Source organism: Oryza sativa, chromosome 1 (genome assembly GCF_034140825.1).
Source record: "Oryza sativa Japonica Group chromosome 1, ASM3414082v1".
NCBI lineage: Eukaryota > Viridiplantae > Streptophyta > Magnoliopsida > Poales > Poaceae > Oryza > Oryza sativa.
In genome coordinates this window covers 11,278,466-11,299,003 of record NC_089035.1, presented here as the reverse complement: position 1 = coordinate 11,299,003, position 20,538 = coordinate 11,278,466, and the positions used below count along the sequence as shown (strand labels likewise).

Genomic DNA, 20,538 nt, shown 5'->3' with positions numbered 1-20,538 from the left:
GTGTGAGATAAATTTTTGAAATTTTCCGGGGGGGGGGGGTGGTGGTTGCAGAAACCGTGGGTGGGATTGATGAGCTCCGGAAATGGAAAGGGGGAGGAGAGCGCGGCGTGGAGTGCGACGGGGAGGGGGGGAGGAGGTTGGCTGGTTTGCGGTGTGGAGTACTACCAGTAGTACGGCCGTGCACGAGGGGAAGAGGTGAAGAAAGAAGAAGGACTAGGGCAATTACTATAATGCTTAATGTGTTGTCTCTAAAAATATCATGTAGAATTAGATGATAAGGTGGAAGTAATAATTGAGGAAAGAGAATGTGAGCCACCTCTTATGCAAGGGGCAATCTCCACACAAACCCCAAGAAAAATGAGATGAAAGAAAGAGGGGATTGGACAAACAAATAAAATAAAATTATTTGGGTTATAATGATAGGGGTGATGTAGATGTGGTGTATTGTATATATCACCTCTTATCTTACATGGATAAAATTAGACGTGACAACTACCCGTAGTATAAAACTTGCCCTTAGAGGAGATGGCAGTATCAAAATTCGGGCATTATTAGCACTAAGGCCATTCACAACCCAATGACTAGGATGGTGTTCATAGCATTAAATAGACTGTCATCTAGGATGGAAAATGATGTGACGAGTGAATAAATGAGGAAAGAGAAGGAAACCATGTCTTGCATGAGACATTGTTTCTACACAACATCCAAGATATCATGTGAGATAAATAGCATTAAATTTAAGTATGGATAGTGGTGTTTGCATTAAAAGAGTAGTATCTGTTTTGGGTTGGAAATTGCCTAATGCAGTCTGCCAAAATTCTGATTAATGAGTGATGACTGAGCTAATCCACTTGTAATAGTATATAATTATGTGTTCTTCTCATATGGGAGGCAACCATATATATGTAAATCTATATATCTTCCTAATCTACCGTAATAAAACTTGACTATACGTACGACCCTATCTCTTCAATCTGCATACGACGCGTATAAACTTGCATTTAACTAGACCCATATAAATAATACTGTAACAAGCTTTGTGATTGGTTGATTCTGTGCGATTATTTGTGAGTCGGATGGATGTATAGCGATCCTATAAAACTGATTAATCGCCCTAGTCTTGTAATGCTCTTCTTCTCTCTTATGTTCCACTTGTCCGAACCTTGCTCCCTAGCGATCGCAGGTACTGTTTGATAAGTGATAACTGACGAAATTTAGATTGTTTTGGCAAAAAAATAAATTTCGGTTTATTCTTTTTCAGATTGATCAGTTCGTCAATGCAAAATTGATTCGGGGTAGCCGATAAACCGAGCGGCTATTATCGGTTTTTCAAACCTTGCTTTCTGAGGCGCTTAATTCAATCACTGATTTATTTTTATTTTTTTGCAGGGAATTCAATCACTGATTTGCTGTCGTATTCATGTCGTAAAAACAACATCCATGTCGTAAAAAAAGAGCAAACGTATATTACGTATCATAACGAAATTCCAGCACACAAATTGCACTAATTAAATGACTTACTGTCATTTTTTTCCAGATTTATTTATGTGTGAATAAGGCACTTCCCTCAACTCTCAACTTCACATCACATCACATCATATCACATTACATCTAAAACTTTTCTACATACATAAACTTCTAATTTTTTTTCCGAACTACCAACTTTCCTCAAATTTCTTCCAATTTCAGAAAGTAAACACAGTCTAAAAATTATTTTTGTTATTTTCATCGTGTGTGCGAAGCTGACAGTTAGTACTTAACTTTTCCTTTAGAGACAGCCAGACAGGCGTGATTAACCTATCATTACAGCATCAATCACAACATTTGAGCGCCGGTAGGTTGGGCATTGTGGGTCCGCCGAAGTACACACCGCGCCCACCATGAACCCGAACTAGAAAAGTTCACCGATCAGCTAGTCACGTCGCAGTAGCATCTCAACAACCAAAAAAAAAGCAAGTAGAATCAAGTGGAGAATGTTCAACGGAGTACAATTTTTTTACTTCTCATGAAAAATCCATCGTTTTCTGCTCCATTCGTTCCAAAATAAAAAAACCTAGAATTAAATTAGATACTATAAACTATCATATCCGAATTCGTAGTATTAGGTCATATCTAATCTAGTTCTATATTTCTATATTTTAGGATGGATAGAATGCATTGTAAAGTCTCAGAAGCAATGAGTTGAATTTATATGTGATTTCCAAGTATTTTTACAGTTTTATATTATATATATCCCTGATATATTACGGAAATGTATGTTGCACGTACACTATTGCTATTACACAGAAATCATCAGTTCTATGATATATTGCAATTTGGGTCTAATAAGTACATTTTGCTTGGGAGAATAATACACATCTTGTTGAACTAAGACTATTGGAACGGATTGTCCACCCAAGCAAAATATAGAGTAAATTGCGTTGACGGTACTAGAACTTGGCAGATGGGTACGATTAGGTGCAAAAACTTAAAAACCGAGCGTAGTGGTACAATAATTTGGCTAGGTGGGTACGCTCATGGTGCAAAAGTTGCCACGCCATTGTTCCACCTCAGCGAAAGTGCCACATTAGTATTGACCATCTCATTTTACAGAAAATTCCTTAGTAACTTTTATTTTCCAATTACTTCTTCAGATGTATATGTTTTCCCATTGTTTGGTAGAAAGATTGGAAAGATCTAGAGGCCCCGCCGCGCCAAGGCCTCGCCACCGCCGGCCGCGGCGTCGACGGAGCAGCCTGAGGCCACCGAGCAGGCGACCTCGACGTCCTACGGGTTCGGCAACACCGGTGGCACCATGACCAGCGCCGCGTTCGCTGCTGGCTCCTTCCTTCCACATTCGCTGGGCGCAGATTGAGTCTCCGACAACAACGTCAAGTCCCTGTTCCCCGCCTCGTCCACAGCCAGCGGCGCCGCCTCCGCCGGACACGACGAGTACAGGGGATCCCCGCCAGACCTCCTGTCGCGCACGACAAGCAACCAGCAGCCGCAGGAGCTATGCCTCAATCTGGTGAGCTATTTTGGAACTGACGATGTGCCAATTCTCTGTGTTGGCTGTGTTGGCTGATGTCTTTGGAGTAGCTGCCTCTGCAGGGGTTTGGATGTTTTGCAATACATGTCTTTGGAGTAGCTGCCTCCGCCGTCACCGCCGCGTCACCACCAGCACAACCATCTCTCGATCAGCGCCGCGTCACCACCAGCACAACCATCTCTCAATCAGGATCATGTAAAGAAAGATGAAAGGAGATATGTGTATGTCAAGAAATCATATTAGGGGGGTTTCTATAAAATGAGATAGGACTTAGCCGATGCAGCAATTCTGCTAAGGTGGAATAGTAACGTGGCAATTTTAAGTTTACGTGGCAATTTTTGCACCATGAGCGCACCCACCTAGCCAAGTTATTATACCACTACGCTCTGTTTTCAAGTTTTTGCACCTAATCACACCCACCTGCCAAGTTCTTGTACTGTCAACGCAATTTACTCCAAAATATTTGATATTTTGCATTTTGAGTCCAACAAGTACATTTTCAGCTTTTATTTATTGGATTATTGAAACAATTTTTTTACTCTACTCTTGAAAAAAAATTTCTATTGTGTTTCTTAGATCCACTTGTTTTAGATATTCGTTAAATTGATTTTAAAATATTTAATTTATTCTTACATTTCAATTGATAATCTGCGACAACATATATATACTCAACAATCTATCTCAAACAGGACAGTAGTCACATGTTTAAATGGCGTATTTCGGTGTCTCTCTTTCTTCCTGTGTGGCCTCGCTTCAATAGTACTAATACTAACAGTATTATTTGTCTCCTTGTGACAAATGGAGTGGCTTTTTGTTCGAGTTATTATTGTGATCGTTGTCCTAGTGTGATTGTCTTGTACTAATGCCTTCGGAATTTGTATAATTAATTTTCACTTTTTGTTCAAAAGTATGTTTGATCATTTGAAAAATTAGTGCAAATATAAAAACAGAGAAGTTATACTTAAAGTAGTTTTAATAATAAAGCAAATAAAAAAAATAATTTCATAATTTTTTGAATAAGATGAAAAATCAATTTTTTTTTAAAAAACTCAAAGCGATAAATATTTTGGAATGGAGGTAGTAAAAACGAAAAAGATGTTTGGTCTATTCATTTGACTCCACAAGTATAGTATGTTTAAATCTTGGAATTTGGAAGGCAAAGCGGCAGCCAGCAGGTGAGCTTTCTTCTCCAAAAAGGTGATCTTTCTATTCTATCTTTGAGAGAGAAAATTAATTGGTGGTCTTTCTAAACTGTAGTACGTGCCAACAAACTGGTGCACTTTGACGAACAGTCGGTGTACGGTGTTTGCACTTGCGCGTACGAGTATATTTTTGAGATGTACGTACCAGTAGTAGTACTGTACTACTTCTTTTAAAGTGCGTACGCGTATTTAATAACAAAGCTCATTAAAAGTATGGAACACTTCGAGCCTCATCGTTTGGCTTATCTACGAAATATGCCAAAGGTATATTTTCTAACGAAAACTAACTTGTGAATAAAATATTTATATACGTATTCTTAGTAATGTAAAAGCAAAAGTTAAAAAATAAACTCCGATAAAAAAAAATCTTAAAATCAGCTGTAAATTTAAAGTTAAAAATTCAAATTTTAATTGATAAGCATAAGCGAAAAGATGAAGGTGTTCATCAGTTTTCTAAAATAGAGGAAAGATCGATAAGATTGGGCTTTTGCAAATGAGATGTGGAGCAATGGATCAAGGAATAAAAAATTTAGAGAAAATTGCATCCTGAGCCATTTTTATTGACCATTGTTGCATGTTGAACTAGAGGTAGGACATTCTTTTCAGTTTGAACCAGAAATCTTGTTCTTCCTAGTCTTGTTCTTCCTCTAGATCTCCCCCTCTTCTCTTCTCTTCCCTGTTTTGGTTCGAGCTCACCACACTTCCTCAGGTTCCATCTACGTGCTTGACCTACGTCAGCGTCTGAGCTTGAGTGTGTGGTAGTCTCCATCTTAAACTCAACACGGCACACGGCAGAGCTCCAGCTTGAGCTCAAGCACATAGCCAATGAATCACGGTGGCACGGTGGGAAATTCTAACACCATATGTTATCACTCCACACTTATGCTCCACCAACTAGTCAATAGGTCCCATTCTAGCCCAAGTTCGTCCATGGCAGCACTAGCTTAATTGGAGCTAGGGCACTTAATCAAGGCTGCACATTAAATCTTGAGCACGAATGAATGCGGCAGGGGCAGCGAAGACTGACTGGCTGAGTAGAGCTCGAGCATGACTGTACTGGTGGAGCTTAAGCTCTACCTCTACTAAAACCAACTAGCCAGGTATGTGAATCTCAAACTGAAGGTAGAGAGAGTGAGGAAGCAGAGCTGGAAGAAGAACACTAGGTCCTAAGTGTAACATTTTGTAAAAATTACTAGCCCAAAGTGAAAATAATAGCTTGTTCCTAGTCCAAGCTGCGACCATGGTAAAGAAAGCCAGTCCAATATGCAATTAACTCAAAAATTTATTTGGACTCCCTTAACTATGGGCCTGTTCACTTTAATGCCATTTTTAACCTTACCAAATTTTGGTAAAGTTGTCAAAAAAAAGTGGTTACATTTAGTTTGCTACCAAATTTAGATAACTATATAAGAAATCCTGTCAAAATTTTAGCAAGGCAATTTGGTAAGTTTTTTTTTGGCATCAAAATAAACAGACGCTGTATGTCAAATTCACATTTCTCAACTATTAGCTGATGAAGTTGATTTGTCGAATATGAGCTTAAAGTTGCCTCTACCGACCCTCCCAGGATCCCGGATCTGGTCCCACGGCGAAAAAAACATAAAACACTTGATCATCGCTCCTTTCCCACCTCTCCGTCCTTTTCTCGCCGCTCCTCCTTCCCCGCCCCGCCACCTCTCATCTCATCCGCGCCGCCGCACGCCACCGCTCGACGCCGGCGACCCCCGCCCCCCCGAAGCAGCTAGCGCGCCGGCGGCGAGCCTCGGCCAATGCCGACCTCGTAGAGCCATGGCCGCTCCTTAGCTAACTGACCCAACCCTTGGGTTTTCACATCATTGATCGCCCTGTGCCGTGCAGTGCAGTTCGTCGACCTCTTGGGTTGGGGTGGGGGGGGGGGGGGAGATATGGAGAGAGGGGGATTCGGCGGGGCCGGCCGCCATGACGAGGAGGCCCCGGCGATGAGGCCGGCGCCGCAGCAGCGGTACCGCACGGTGGAGTCGCACGACCGCGCCGTCGTCCAGATGGCGCCCATGGAGTTCGGATCTTCCGCCGATGCCTCCGCCTCCGCAGGGCCCAGGTGAGCTTCTTGGTGCGCATTTCACGGACGTTACGTGTTGTGAGGTGGTTTGTGGGGAATTCGGCATTTGTTGATTTAATGATGTGGATTGATTTGCTTGATGTTGCAATATTACTAATATTAGGCCGTACGCTGCAATTGGTTCTCCATGAGTACACTACAGTTTCAACTAGAAATTATTGTTCCATAGGTGCAAGTTGCAAGTGTAGTATAGGTATCCTCTACTTTCGAGTATTCTATAGCATCAACTTTTTTTTTTTTGCCTGAAGAATGTTATTTTGGTTGTCTTTGATGCTGCAATCCAATCAAGGGTGTGTTTAGTTCATGTCGAAATTGGAAGTTTGGTTGAAATTGGAACGATGTGACGGAAAAGTTAGAAGTTTGTGTGTGTAGGAAAGTTTTGATGTGATGGAAAAGTTGGAAGTTTGAAGAAAAAATTTGGATCTAAACTCGGCCCAAGAACAGATATACCTGGTCTAGTGGGTTTTATAATGCCATGGTGGCTTGGTCACAGGGTTACAGTTTCTGGAGCAAATAGCCAAATAGGAAGGTCCATCTATGCGTCTGTGCCCGCCTGAATTGTTGCCCTTCGTTGCTGATAAATGTGTCCACTGCATTGGCTTGTTGATCATAGTACAAAATTGGACCAAATGATCTGGTAATTGAGCTATTGAGTAATCCATCCAAATCCTTGTTGTTCAGCTGGAGTTCTGAATGAAGGAATACATTTTTTGGTCAAGGGAATGAATGAATTCATTGTTGCTGATTTTATGAACACAAGGTCCCAAAATGTTTTTTAAATCCGTCTCGTGATGTTTATAATGACATAGCATCATGACATGGCCACAATGTTAGTAAATTCATTTCCAGTGTCCTGAGTCATGCGTTGCTACTAAATTAAGGTGTTTCAACCTTTTAGGATGATTCCTATAGCTAAGAGCCTTAGAGTTCTGGTTGTTAGAATTCGTTTAGGTGTGTTCTATTGGTTGGACCGTTGGAGTAATGCACCTACATTGTCACACTCGTCAAATCTGAGGTATTATAAGCTTGCTTGTATATGAAAATAATTGGTGGAGCTCTGGATTAATGTTGCAGTAGTTTGGACAGGTCATTATATTGGTTGCTTTGTTTTTTTCTTTTGAGCAAATGGTCTGTTTGGTTAAAGATAGTTCTTAGAATTTAGACACTTTACCTGACATTGAAAAAAAATCCATGGTATGACTCTTTAAATTCATCAGTTGAGCTATTACACAGCTGTAAGTTGTTAGATCTGCTTGTAGTCAAACTTCTAAGCTTTGATCTCAACATATAAAATTGATTTTTTTGGACACACTCAACATATGAAATTACATATAAGAACAAATAGAGGAATTTATTATATATGAAATCCCTATGATGCCTATTAAAATGCCTTATTAATATAGTTATTTCGCTGTGATCCTATATTAATTTGTTGATATGGGAAGAATGGTTGGTATCTAGAAACAAATGAATTATGTAATCAATTTGCCCTCTTTTAAAGTAGTTATTCTATTTCACCATTGAAATGTGATGGTCATAGTTACTGCTTTCCTACATTACTTATCTGGTTATGATTGTATAAATGATTTCTCCAGTGGTGTGAACCGTGCAAAAACTGATTTATTCAATTATCTATATATTAGGTACATCAAGCCTGGAACTAACCTACGCACTGATGCAAGAATGCATATGGCTTCTTCTAATGGGCGTAGCTCTAATGGATCTCAAGGCGATTCAAAACTTGAGCTGTTTGGTTTTGACTCTCTGGTCAATATTTTGGGACTTAAGAGGTATGATGACTTGTTTTATGGCTCTGCTTCTAATTGAAGCTCTTACCCGCATTCAATTTTATGAAATATTGACCATATGCTGCTTTAATAAATAACCGTTAACAACCATGGCATACATGAATCTGAACAGAATGGTAGGCGAACAAGCTCAGGCATCTGCTAGTACTAGGGATGGAGAAAATGCAGGGATTGCCATTGGACACCCCAAGGTTGTTTTCCGTCTGACCTTACAAGTCCAGTTTCTAATTTTAATCATCATTTTGTTCATGCATTCCCTATTTACTAGCCACATAGTCATGCATTGCATGACTTTGATTCCTGTTTAAAAACTCTCTGTATTGGCCATTAAACATGATAATAACGTAAAGGAAATTTCCTAGCAAGTTTTCAATTCCAATTTCTGATATTCAAGCTCACAAACAATGGAGGCTAATGGGGGTAGCGATAGGTCATTTCAATCAGTAGATAAAATTGAGAAATGGTCGTACGCCATAAATTTGAGTAAATTGTTTTGCAGTATTATCTGTTCTTAAAATTGCTTAAAATCAAGTTGTCATGGCTAAATATAGTAGTAGCAATTTTGAGTAGAAGGATTTATAACTTCCCACAGCATGTTATATACTCCCACTATTTCAAAATATAAGAAATTTTGTTTCTGTCCATATTCATATTCGTAGTATTAGGATGTGTCCCATCCAACCAAAAACCCTTGTATTTTGGAATGGAGGGAGTATTTGTTGAAACGACTGTCAGTCCGGAATCCACACTGAACACTCTTCTTTAGAGATAATGTGTAGCTAATGACAATAACCTAGATACACGGTTGTTTCTTCCATCCAGATTTATGTAAACACCATCAGTTCAGTGAGGACTTTTATACATCAATTCACTGCAAAGAGAATATTTGGTAGATTGTTGGATAAAACGAACATAAATTGTAGCTGAAAATTAAGCCAAATGGAACTGAATCACATATAACAAATAATGTAACTCAGTGATACGTTTGATCACATTTTGAAAAGGCTAGCAACATCATAAAACAACAGACCTCATTTTCCGCTTGCTCATTGTAATTCTTCAGGCTATGAATTAGTATCAAATACTCATAGCAAGAGAGATCAAGAAAAAATAATGTTCCTCTCTCAAACCTTGTCCTCTCATCTGACATTTTTTTTCTTGTCTTCCTGCAAACTCCCTTGCTTTTTATAGCTTGCCTGCATAACCGGCTCTTACTCTTGCTGCTGCAGTTCTCTGCACGTGTAAGAAGGGAACAAAAATAGAGGACATATCAGTTTAATCAAGAAGAAATACGTAGTGTCAGGTGATTAGAATTGGCAAGTGCTCTGAGTCTGATATTTGGGTTAATCTCAAAAGTTCCTCAACAAAATAACCAGTATAAAATCAAATCCTAGTGTGCCATCCAAATAAGTATTATGTACTAAGCATTGTACTGAACTATTCAAAAAACTGTACTTAGCAATATTTCTTATGGAATTCTCCATGATATCTTCTATTTTATCAGCTCAAAATGTCATAATCATCGAGTAAACATAAAAGAGATGCTGGGCAACGATATTTAGAACAGGTTTTAGTGACCACCGAATGTGACTATAGTACTTACTGACAACTCAAATAATATATGTGTCATTATCTACACATCACACGCGCGTGCACGGACGAAAAGATATTAGATGTGTCAATGTGCCCATCGCCTACAATAGAAGATAAGGTGAGCACATGATGCAATGTAATCAAATCTAATCGTCACTCTTATAAAGCAAGCAGTCAATTATTGCCATAGATGATGATATGATAATTTGTAGTTATTGAGAACTATAAACAAAATGACTATACATTGTTTTGTGATTGTAATTATGCATTGTTATGTGCTAAATTAAAGATTTATAAGAAGATGATCTATTTGAACTCACTTTCTTTTTTCTTTTCTGAAAACAAAGTTTAGTAATATAAACTTCACGCACAAGAATTTTGAAACCAAAAGAAAAAAAGATGTATCTTGTATTTATAGCAGTAACCAGAAAGCAATAATTCACTACCACACCACCTAGGTAGTTGTAGTAGAAACTTAAGGTATAGCCCATTAGTACCAATCACTAAAATTCGACATTAATTTAATTAAATGATAGGACCAAAGTCGCATATAGAGATGCAAGAGGCATTTTAAACCTTTTCTGTGAGTGGATCAAAATCTCTTGCATGATAAGGAAAATCCTATATATTCATGTCATATATGAAATATAAGTTAACATCATGACAAATTACTGTTTTTTTTTCCTTTGATGTCCCCATTATAGTTTTTCCCTATCCATTCATTGGTATAACTGCACAATTAAACAAATGATTAGTTATATCCATTCTTTTTTTTAGATGATGGAATAAGTTATATCCATTCTATAAATAAGCACATTCAATATACCATCTTAGACTATTTGAGTGAGAGAATCAAGAATTTAAGGAATGGAGGCAACTAAAAAAAGCTAGCTAGCTGAAGCTTACCTGAGATGGAGACATGGTTGGGTTGTTTCTACAGCAAGGAGAAAGGTGAGCTCCGCCGACATGGTTGGTTTATCCATCGCTGCCCAAAAGGAGAGGCTAATGTTAAGAATTCCATTATCAGCTTCAGCTCCGTGTCCGTGGCGTCCTTCCTTCTCTTGTTGACTCTGGAGTCTGTAGATGGCCACCCCGTGGCCTCCTGGCATGTGCATGGTAGCGGCATATCTTTCTCGATGCTTGAAGAGGATGGAGCTTTCCCGCCGCCGCCGCTGCGTGCTTGAGGAGGAATCCGTCGCCGGCCACTCCCTTTGCCATTACTCCGGCACTTAGTCCGCTTCCACCATTGCAGGAGAGTGCAGCACCCTTTGCATCTGTCGCTTCCCCTCCTTCCTCTCCAGTTGTCATCGATTCCACTTCTCCCCAACCTTATTCCAGATTTGAGTGATAGGGGCCAGTGGCTGAATGTGGGAGGAGAGGAGCCGGTGGTCTCCTACTACTTCTCCCCAGCCACCGGGACTGGGACTAGGAGGCGGTGGAGATTGGAAGCGTCGGCAGTGGGGTTGGGGAGAGAGGTGCAGTGGCATGGGTTGAGAAGGACGAGGTGCGTGGGAGGAGAGGTGGCGGCGCGGGCGTAGAGAGGGGAGAATGGAATTAAATTTGAAAATACACTGTTTATTCAATTTTTTCTTATAAATATTCGGGATGTAAAAATTTTTGCGTAAATATACTGCCGATCTCGCACAACCGTTGCGCGAGAATGACGTGGGAATGACGTCATGGACAGTATCACGCGGCGAAGGCGCGAGACCGCACGGTCTCGCGGGACAACGGCGCGAGACCGCGCGGTCTCGCGGAATGGTACAGCGAGACAGAACGATCTCGCACAAGCACTGAGCGAGACCGGTGCCATGCTGATTCAATTAGCGACTAATTATCTTGATTAGCGATTAATTAATTATTAATTAATCCCTAATTAGGATAATTAGTTGCTAATTATTATTAGTTAATTGCTAATTAAGTAATTAAGCACTAATTAAATGGAGCCGCTGGACAGTTTCGCTGTTTGATTCCGCGAGACCGAACGGTCTCGCTCTTCCATTGCGCGAAACCGCGCGCTCTCGTGCCTTCGCTGCGCGAGACCGTGCGTTCTCGCACTTTCAACGCGCGATACCGCCCATGACGTCACACCCACCTCGGTATTTAGTGGGAGTTTACACCCACCAACACCAAAGGAGCTATAGACAGTTCCTTGAAATATATTTTTGTTACATTTTTTTTTTCTCTGGTGTGCAGGAAACTGAAACTAAACTTGATACCATGATGGGTGTATTCGTGCCATGCCTGCAGAACATCTTGGGAATAATCTATTATATTCGCTTTACTTGGTAAATCTTTGCGTCTGTTCTTTCTACATGTGCATAAGACACAAGGTGTTTCCTCCCGTGCTCGGCGTGCCTTCGTTTAGTATAAGTTCCACTTATGCCTTCTGCATTACTGGTTGATTTCTGACACGGAAATATGATTATGTTAGTAGTAATATTAGTGTTTCCATGCAAGCAAGGACCTCGTAATGCAAGTGACTTCTTGGTGAAGCCTTCATGAGTTCATATTGCATTTACACTCTATTTATTTACTACTATATAATCAAGTCTAGACATAGTAATGTAAAACTGCAAATATTGATATCCAGTTCTCCACTGTGGGAATTGGTGTCAATTCTTCCATTTGAGGACCTTGATATATGTTAAATTATTGTTTGGAATTTATTTATTTATTGGATATTTCACATTCTAAAATTTGTATCTCTATTCAAATTGCACCCTTATGCATAATTTGGCAATCTGTTCAAATTATCAACATTCAATTGTTTCTTTTCTGGTTTCTGTAGGATCGTTGGTATGGGAGGCGTATGGCAGTCACTTGTTTTAGTCGCATTTTGTGGTTCATGCACATTTTTAACTACGATATCATTAAGTGCAATTGCGACGAATGGGGCGATGAAGGTATGTTATAATATTTGGCAATACCATGGGAAAGAGATTGCCATTTCTTTGTGAAACAAGAAAAGCAGTGTGAGGCCAAGTGCCCAATATTCATCACCATAATATTTATTTTCGATAATTGGACAAGATGAGATGATGTATAGCATATCCACCAAGAACCACCATATAAATTAACCTTTCCACCTTGCTCAACTACAAATGGACTGACTCATCTTTCTTTTTGACCCTCAGGGTGGTGGCCCTTACTATCTCATTGGCAGGGCACTTGGTCCGGAAGTTGGAGTTAGTATTGGATTGTGTTTCTTCCTTGGGAATGCAGTTGCCGGAGCTATGTAAGTCTCCATTACAATGTGCCAACAGTCTGATGGTGAACTTCCGAAGAGTCATTTTTTTTTCATGTTTCCTTTTGGTCAAAGTTATCTTGGTATTGTAATCTAGTATGGTGACACTGTTTGGAATATGGTACAGGAATTCTATTTCTTGCTATTTAATTATATGGTGTTTAGTGAAACATATTTTGTGGTATGGTAGAAGTGGTGGATTATTAGTGTCGTACCACCTTTTGATATTAGGCAATATTGCAGTTTGGTGTGAAACTTGTATGTTGATATTGTTCTTTAGAGAACTGCATTGGTGATACAAGCCCAATTAAGGATGAAAAGAGGGAAATAAACATACAATATTATGGAATGTGGGAAGTGGCTCTTGTTTCATATGCAACTGTGCTTAATGAGATTTTACACTATACAATTTTCACTGCATCCTTACTTTTTGTTGTGTGTGACGAGCATTTACACACGCTTCACTATTTCTCATTCACTCTCCACGGGATGCATTTTGACCTATTATGTTGTTATAAACCACTATTTTTAGGTATGTGCTGGGAGCTGTCGAAACCTTTTTGGATGCTGTTCCTTCTGCTGAATTTTTTCAAGGTACTTTGTTTGAGAACTGCACTTGCTGCTAGTTTGTTTCTGAACACCAAAATAATAGATCAATAAATTTGCACATTGTTTAGGTCTTTAGGAAACACAGTAGATCCAGATATTTTATGTTGATTGCTGCAAGCCATTCAAGGAACAAAAAACATGTAGCCAGAATTTATGTTTCCAAGCACATGGAAACCATGAGTATATGTTTTCAATGTATACCAAATTTGAATTGCACTTGCACAGATTGATTGGCTGATGATATATTCTAAATGTATTCAATATCTTGAAATTTTTCATGTCTGTAGAATACCCTCTCCTATATTATAAAACTTTAATATTTTTTTAGAGCTTACACACTTGCTTTCCATGGATTTTACACTTAGTTTAGTTTTCACTTGAAATTTATGTTGTTTATCTAGTTAATCAGGTCTTTACCAGTGAAGAGAAAATTTACATTGGATTATATGATTACTCTATCCTTTTTTATTAACTTAATTACAATAAAATGGACTAAGTTGCATAATCTGGCTTATTTCTAGAAATTTCATGGTACAACTGTGCGGAAATTGTGCTCGAGAAAAAAAATGTGTGTAAATTAGATTTTTTTTCATGCCATGGATGATTTTTTCTTTTTTGCAAAATTTAGAATGAAATACAAGCTTGCCTAAAGGCTAATTGGGAGATAGTTTCTTCTAGCAGTACAGACTGAATAATATAGATATTATTGTGGTACATAGGCAACTTCTTCCTTTGGAGTGTTAAGTTAAAATATATTTCTCTCTTTTGTGATGCATATATATGATTTCCGTTTACTGAAATTTAATGTTCATTTCATTTTATTTGAATTAACTTGTAGCGATTTTAAAAAGCAGAGAGTGTAACAGTGGTCACCAATACGTTCGTAAACGGTACCGCAGCAGGCAATGCAACAACTATCTCAACACCCAACTTGCATGACCTCCAGGTCTACGGCATCATCGTGACCATATTGCTTTGTTTTATTGTATTTGGTGGCGTCAAAATTATCAACAAAGTTGCACCTGCTTTCTTAATACCAGTGCTCTTCTCAATCCTGTGCATTTACATCGGTGTCTTTATTGCACCAAGGCCAAATGCTTCAAGTAAATATCCACTTGCCAATAATTCTTTCATAGTTTTCTCTTTTGTTTTTCTTGTGTTGTATTTCTGATGATGTTTTTCCTACCTAGAGTGGATAACTGGTTTGAGTATAACTACATTGAAAGACAACTGGAGTTCAGACTACCAACGAACAAACAATGCTGGAGTTCCTGATCCAAATGGGTCTATATATTGGGATTTTAAGTCTGTCCTCCTTTTGTTGTTGATACTTGTTTTTAAGATCCTCTAATTACTTGCAATTTTCATTTATCGATTTTGTAGATTCAGTATGCACTTGCTAACATTCTTTGTTTTGTTCTTTCAGTGCTTTGTTAGGTCTCTACTTCCCAGCAGTTACAGGAATCATGGCTGGTTCAAATCGGTCTGCTTCACTGAAAGACACACAACGTTCAATACCAATTGGAACATTACATGCTACCATTTCAACTACTATGATGTATCTACTATCTGTGTTTCTGTTCGGAGCATTGTCTACAAGAGAGGGGCTTCTGACTGACAGGTTTGATTTTCTTTGGCAGCACATCATCAAACTTATTGCTTAATCAGTACCGAGTTCTGAAAAAACTAGTTGTTGACTTTATGTTGTCATGGTAATGGAGTTCAGATCTTCCATGGATCAATTTATGTAGACATGTTTGTGTCTAGGATCTTTTGGTAAAATATTGCACTATTTGCATACAAGTAAATGTACTTGCCTTTGATCCAATGTGATTGTATGCATGCAATTGTTTATCTTGGAGTTTTTCTTAATTTAGACTTGTAGAATAATGCATTTAATTTCTAATTTTTTGATATCATGGAGCATTAGTACCTGTGGTTTCTGCTATTCTCCTCGAACCTACTACGTTTTGCCTGGAGAGAAGCTAAAATTTTTAATCCATAATATCCAGGAAACGCTTTATGTTTAGAGGTCAGCATTCCATATTTTTTTGGGTAAATGTTGTTCATTTCCTATCCGTCATCACGGCAGTGCCTCCATCCAAGCTTGTCAGAATACCACAACCAACAAACTTTTACTAGTTATTATTAGAATGAAGCACATAGTTTTTCTTGCTGCCATATTTGTCTTGTATTAGAAATGTCCATAGGCCCATCATTAATATTTTATTTTCTTTTGCATCTTAATTTGTATGGAAGATGTACATGCCTTTTACATTGACTTTCAAACAAGTAGGCAGTAATGCTCATGTTTTTATGCGTGAGTGACAAGTAGGCAGTAATGCTCATGTTTTTATGCGTGAGTGACACAAATCCAAAATATCTAAAAGCCTGAGTTTATATTAGTTGATAAAAGAACTACATTTTCTTGTTTGCAGGCTTCTATGTGCTGCAGTTGCTTGGCCCTCTCCAGCAGTAGTTTATGCTGGTATAATTCTATCCACTTTAGGTGCAGCGCTACAGAGTCTGACAGGGGCTCCAAGGTTACTTGCAGCAATAGCGAATGATGACATTCTTCCTGTACTTAATTATTTTAAGGCTTATGAAGGGTCTGAACCTCATGTGGCAACTCTGTTTACAAGCTTCATCTGTATTAGCTGTGTCATCATTGGGAACTTGGATGTAATTACACCCACTATCACCATGTTTTTCCTTCTGTGTTATGCTGGTGTGAACTTGTCATGCTTTCTGCTTGACCTCCTTGATGCTCCTAGTTGGCGCCCCCGATGGAAGTTGCACCACTGGAGCCTTTCTCTCATCGGTGCATTGCTTTGTATTGGTATGTTTTCCCATCCTTAAATTTACATTTGATAACTTGGTACTATTAGGTAACAATAACTATAAACCTGCAAAATTGTCTAGAAGTACATATATATGTTATCGTTATTTTTTCTTTAATTAATCGAATAAACATTTACAGGGAAATTATGATCACAAAATGCCAAGTAGCTAAAGAATGCCTATCAAATACTTATGATTTTTTTGCTTATGAAATCATTTAATGTTTTTTTTCTGGGCCAAGATTCTAGGATAGCATGTTTGAGTTGGGGCTGTCAGGCCAAGATTCTAGTATCAGTGAAAATTTGTTGCACTGCATCTCTAGTCCACCTAGTTCTTTTTTATTAATATGATTTTATAGAATCAGCATCCTTAGTGTGCAGTATATTGATAGATGATTTTCCCTCTTAATTTCCAGTTATCATGTTTATGATCTCTTGGACTTTTACTGTGGTCTCCCTTGCCCTTGCAAGCCTCATATACTACTATGTCAGCTTAAAAGGAAAGGCAGGGGACTGGGGGGACGGATTTAAGAGTGCATACTTTCAACTGGCTCTAAGAAGTCTTCGATCAATGGGAGGTACAATTTTTTGCATGGAAATTAAACAAGCCTTGCAGAAATTTAAGCACAATGTGACATATTTCTCTGATTGTTTTCTTGCAGCAAATCAAGTTCATCCTAAGAATTGGTACCCTATTCCTCTCATATTTTGTCGGCCTTGGGGTAAACTTCCAGAAGATGTCCCGTGCCATCCAAAACTCGCGGATTTTGCCAACTGCATGAAGAAAAAGGGCCGTGGTATGTCAATATTTGTCTCAATTATTGATGGCGACTATCATGAATCTGCTGAGGATGCAAAGACAGCATGCCGCCAACTGAGCGCTTATATTGACTATAGGCGCTGTGAGGGCGTTGCAGAGATTATCGTAGCACCCTCAACATCTATCGGTTTTCGCAGCATTGTTCAGACAATGGGCCTAGGGAATTTGAAACCAAACATTGTTGTGATGCGGTACCCAGAAATCTGGCGTCGTGAGAATCTGACACAGATACCATCAACATTTGTCAGCATCATAAACGATTGCATTACTGCTAACAAGGCTGTCGTCATTGTGAAAGGACTAGATGAATGGCCTAATGAGTACCAACGACAGTACGGGACAATCGACCTATACTGGATTGTGAGGGATGGAGGATTGATGCTCCTTCTGTCTCAGCTCCTACTCACCAAAGAAAGCTTCGAGAGCTGCAAGATTCAGGTCTTCTGCATAGCTGAAGAAGATACCGAGGCCGAGGAGCTAAAGGCAGACGTCAAAAAGTTCTTGTACGATCTTAGGATGCAAGCTGATGTGATCGTTGTGACTGTGAAGTCATGGGAAGCAGACCCAGATCGCAGCGGTGGCTCGAAGAAGGATGACCCTGAGGTGTACAGAAGCGCGCAGAGCAGAATCAGAACATACATTTCTCAGCTGAAGGAAGCCGCGGAACGCGAACGCCGGCCCCTGATGGAGGGTGGCAAGCAGGTCGTGGTTGATGAACAGAAGGTTGAAAAGTTCCTCTACACGATGCTGAAGCTGAACGCTACTATCCTTAGGCACTCCAGGATGGCAGTCGTGGTGCTCGTGAGCCTTCCACCGCCACCACTGAACCACCTGGCATACTGCTACATGGAGTACATGGATCTGCTTGTAGAGAACATCCCGAGGATCCTGATAGTTAGGGGATACAGAAGAGATGTCGTCACGCTTTTCACATGATGATTAGATACTCTTGGAAGATTCTAGCTAGCGGCCGGCTTCTTTTGGTTGTACCTTTCTGTCGTTTTGGCTGAGAAGATTATGCTTGGTTCCACTCATTGGTTCCATTGCTGAAGTCAGAGGTCATCGATATGAAGGTTACTTCAGAGTTGCAGGCTGATTCAACATACATGGTAGTACATAACAGTAGCTTCATTTTTTAAGGAACTGAAGTCTCGGACAGAAGTTTACATGCCTATGCACATTTTTGCATGCACCGATTCTTTTGTCTTTCTTGATCTTTTTTCACAGTTAGCTATCGATTTTTTATAGCAATTCAAATTATCTTATTTCTGAGGTTCTACCTTCTGTAAAGTATAGTCAAATTCATTCTTTTCTTTCTTTTTCTTATAGGCGGAAGAAATACATTGATCATACTAACTTTTATTTAGTATATGTAAAAAGTAGGGGTTGAGGGATCAAATAAACTGATATTGCTTTTGAATTACTGCACAGAGCTACGGAGTTGCTATTACTGTATTACGAGCCTGTTTGGTACAACTCCAACTTCTAAATTTAGCTCCAGGAGTTGGGTCTGGAGTGGAGTTGTCGAGCTGCCTAAACCCAGCTCCACAACTTTAGTTTATTTTGTGAGAGAGCTGCACCTAACTCTACTCTTAGTTTTGGTGGAGCTGAAACTGTTTGGCTGAGCTCCAGGTGGAGCTGGAACTGGAGTTGTGCCAAACAAGCCCTATGTATGGCTCGATGCGATCCTGGAATTGGTGCATCAGCTTCATTTCCTTAAATGTTTTTAAAGTTGCTTGAAACTGGTCCATTTTGTTTACCAAAAACTCACATTGGGAACACTTTGCTCAGTCCAAACTATCGTAATCATCGGGGCCTCATCTTTTTGCTTACGCTTATGCTTATCAGCCAAAATTTGAATTTTTGACCTTAAATTTGGAGTTAATTTTGGGGTTTTTTCATCGATGTTTATTTTTCAGCCTTTACTTAAGTAAATTGCTAAGAACATGTAGTTTTATTCACCAATTATTTTTCGCTTACAAATATGTTATTTCGCTTATTGCCCCCATAAGGAACGATGGGTCCGATCGACTAGAAAACCCACATTAGGAGACCGTCATAGGCATAGAGTTAGCTATCGATTTTTTTAAATAGCAATTCAATTTATCTTATTTCTGAGGTTCTACCTTTCTGTAAAGTATAGTCAAATTCATTATTTTCTTTATTTTTCTTATAGGCGGAAGAAATACAATGATCATACTAACTTTTATTTAGTACTCCCTCCGTTTTAAGTTATAAGACGTTTTGACCTTGGTCAAAGTTAAACTACTCTAAGTTTGATTAATTTTATAGAAAAAAATAGTATTATTTTTAACCCAAGACAAATATATTATAAAATTTATTCAATTATAGATTTAATGAAACTATGCTGGTGTTGTAAATATTACTACTTTTTTCTACAGAGATAGCCAAACTTGGAGTAATTTGACTTTAACCAAAGTTAAAACGTCGTATAACCTGAATCTGAGGGAGTATATGTAAAAAGTGGGGTTGAGGGATCAAATAAACTGCTATTGCTTTTGAATTACTGCACAGAGCCACGGAGTTGCTATTATTATGTATGGCTCGATGCGATCCTGGAATTGGTGCATCAGCTTCGTTTCCTTAAATGTTTTTAAAGTTGCTTGAAACTGGTCCATTTTGTTTACCAAAAACTCACATTGGGAACACTTTGCTCAGTCCAAACTCACTTTTCGCTTATGCTTAGGGCCTTATTAGTTGGTGAAATGAAAATTTTTGGGTGTTACATCGGATGTTTGACCGGATGTCGGAAGGGGTTTTCGGACACGAATGAAAAAACTAATTTCATAGCTCGCCTGGAAACTACGAGACGAATCTTTCGAGCCTAATTAAGCCGTCATTAACACATGTGGGTTACTGTAGCACTTATGGTTAATTATGAACTAATTAAGCTCAAAAGATTCGTCTCGTGATTTACATGCAAACTATGCAATTAGTTTTTCTTTTTATCTATATTTAATGCTCCATACATGTGTCCAAAGAATCCATATGATGTTTTTGCGAAAAGTTTTTGGGGAACTAAACGGAGCCTTATGCTTATCAGCCAAAATTTGAATTTTCGACCTTAAATTAGGAGTTAATTTTGAGGTTTTTCATCGAGGTTTATTTTTTAGCCTTTACTTTTAGATCACTAAGAACACGTATATAAAAGTTTTATTTACAAATTATTTTTCATTTATAAATATACCATTTCGCTTATTGTCCCCATAAGAAACGATGGGTCCGATCGACTAGAAAACCCACATTAGGAGACCGTCATAGGCATAGAGGGG

General features: G+C 38.9%; 1 protein-coding gene across 2 annotated transcripts; it reads left to right on the top strand.

Annotated features, from left to right (window-relative positions):
• Positions 1-6,127: 6,127 nt before the first annotated feature.
• Positions 6,128-18,673, top strand: LOC4323905 (cation-chloride cotransporter 2-like). 2 transcript variants are annotated; one of them, NM_001428032.1, is made up of 13 exons: positions 6,128-6,307; positions 7,972-8,118; positions 8,249-8,327; positions 11,926-12,017; positions 12,521-12,635; positions 12,867-12,967; positions 13,509-13,570; positions 14,440-14,688; positions 14,776-14,890; positions 15,012-15,206; positions 16,024-16,424; positions 16,842-17,003; positions 17,088-18,181. In NM_001428032.1, exons 1-13 carry the CDS (start codon positions 6,135-6,137, stop codon positions 18,179-18,181), a joined length of 2,985 nt encoding a protein of 994 aa, NP_001414961.1. In that variant the 5' UTR covers positions 6,128-6,134. The 2 variants fall into 2 exon arrangements, with proteins under 2 accessions (NP_001414961.1, XP_015632069.1); XM_015776583.3 differs by lacking the exon at positions 11,926-12,017 and having other exon boundaries at positions 17,088-18,673.
• Positions 18,674-20,538: the final 1,865 nt, after the last annotated feature.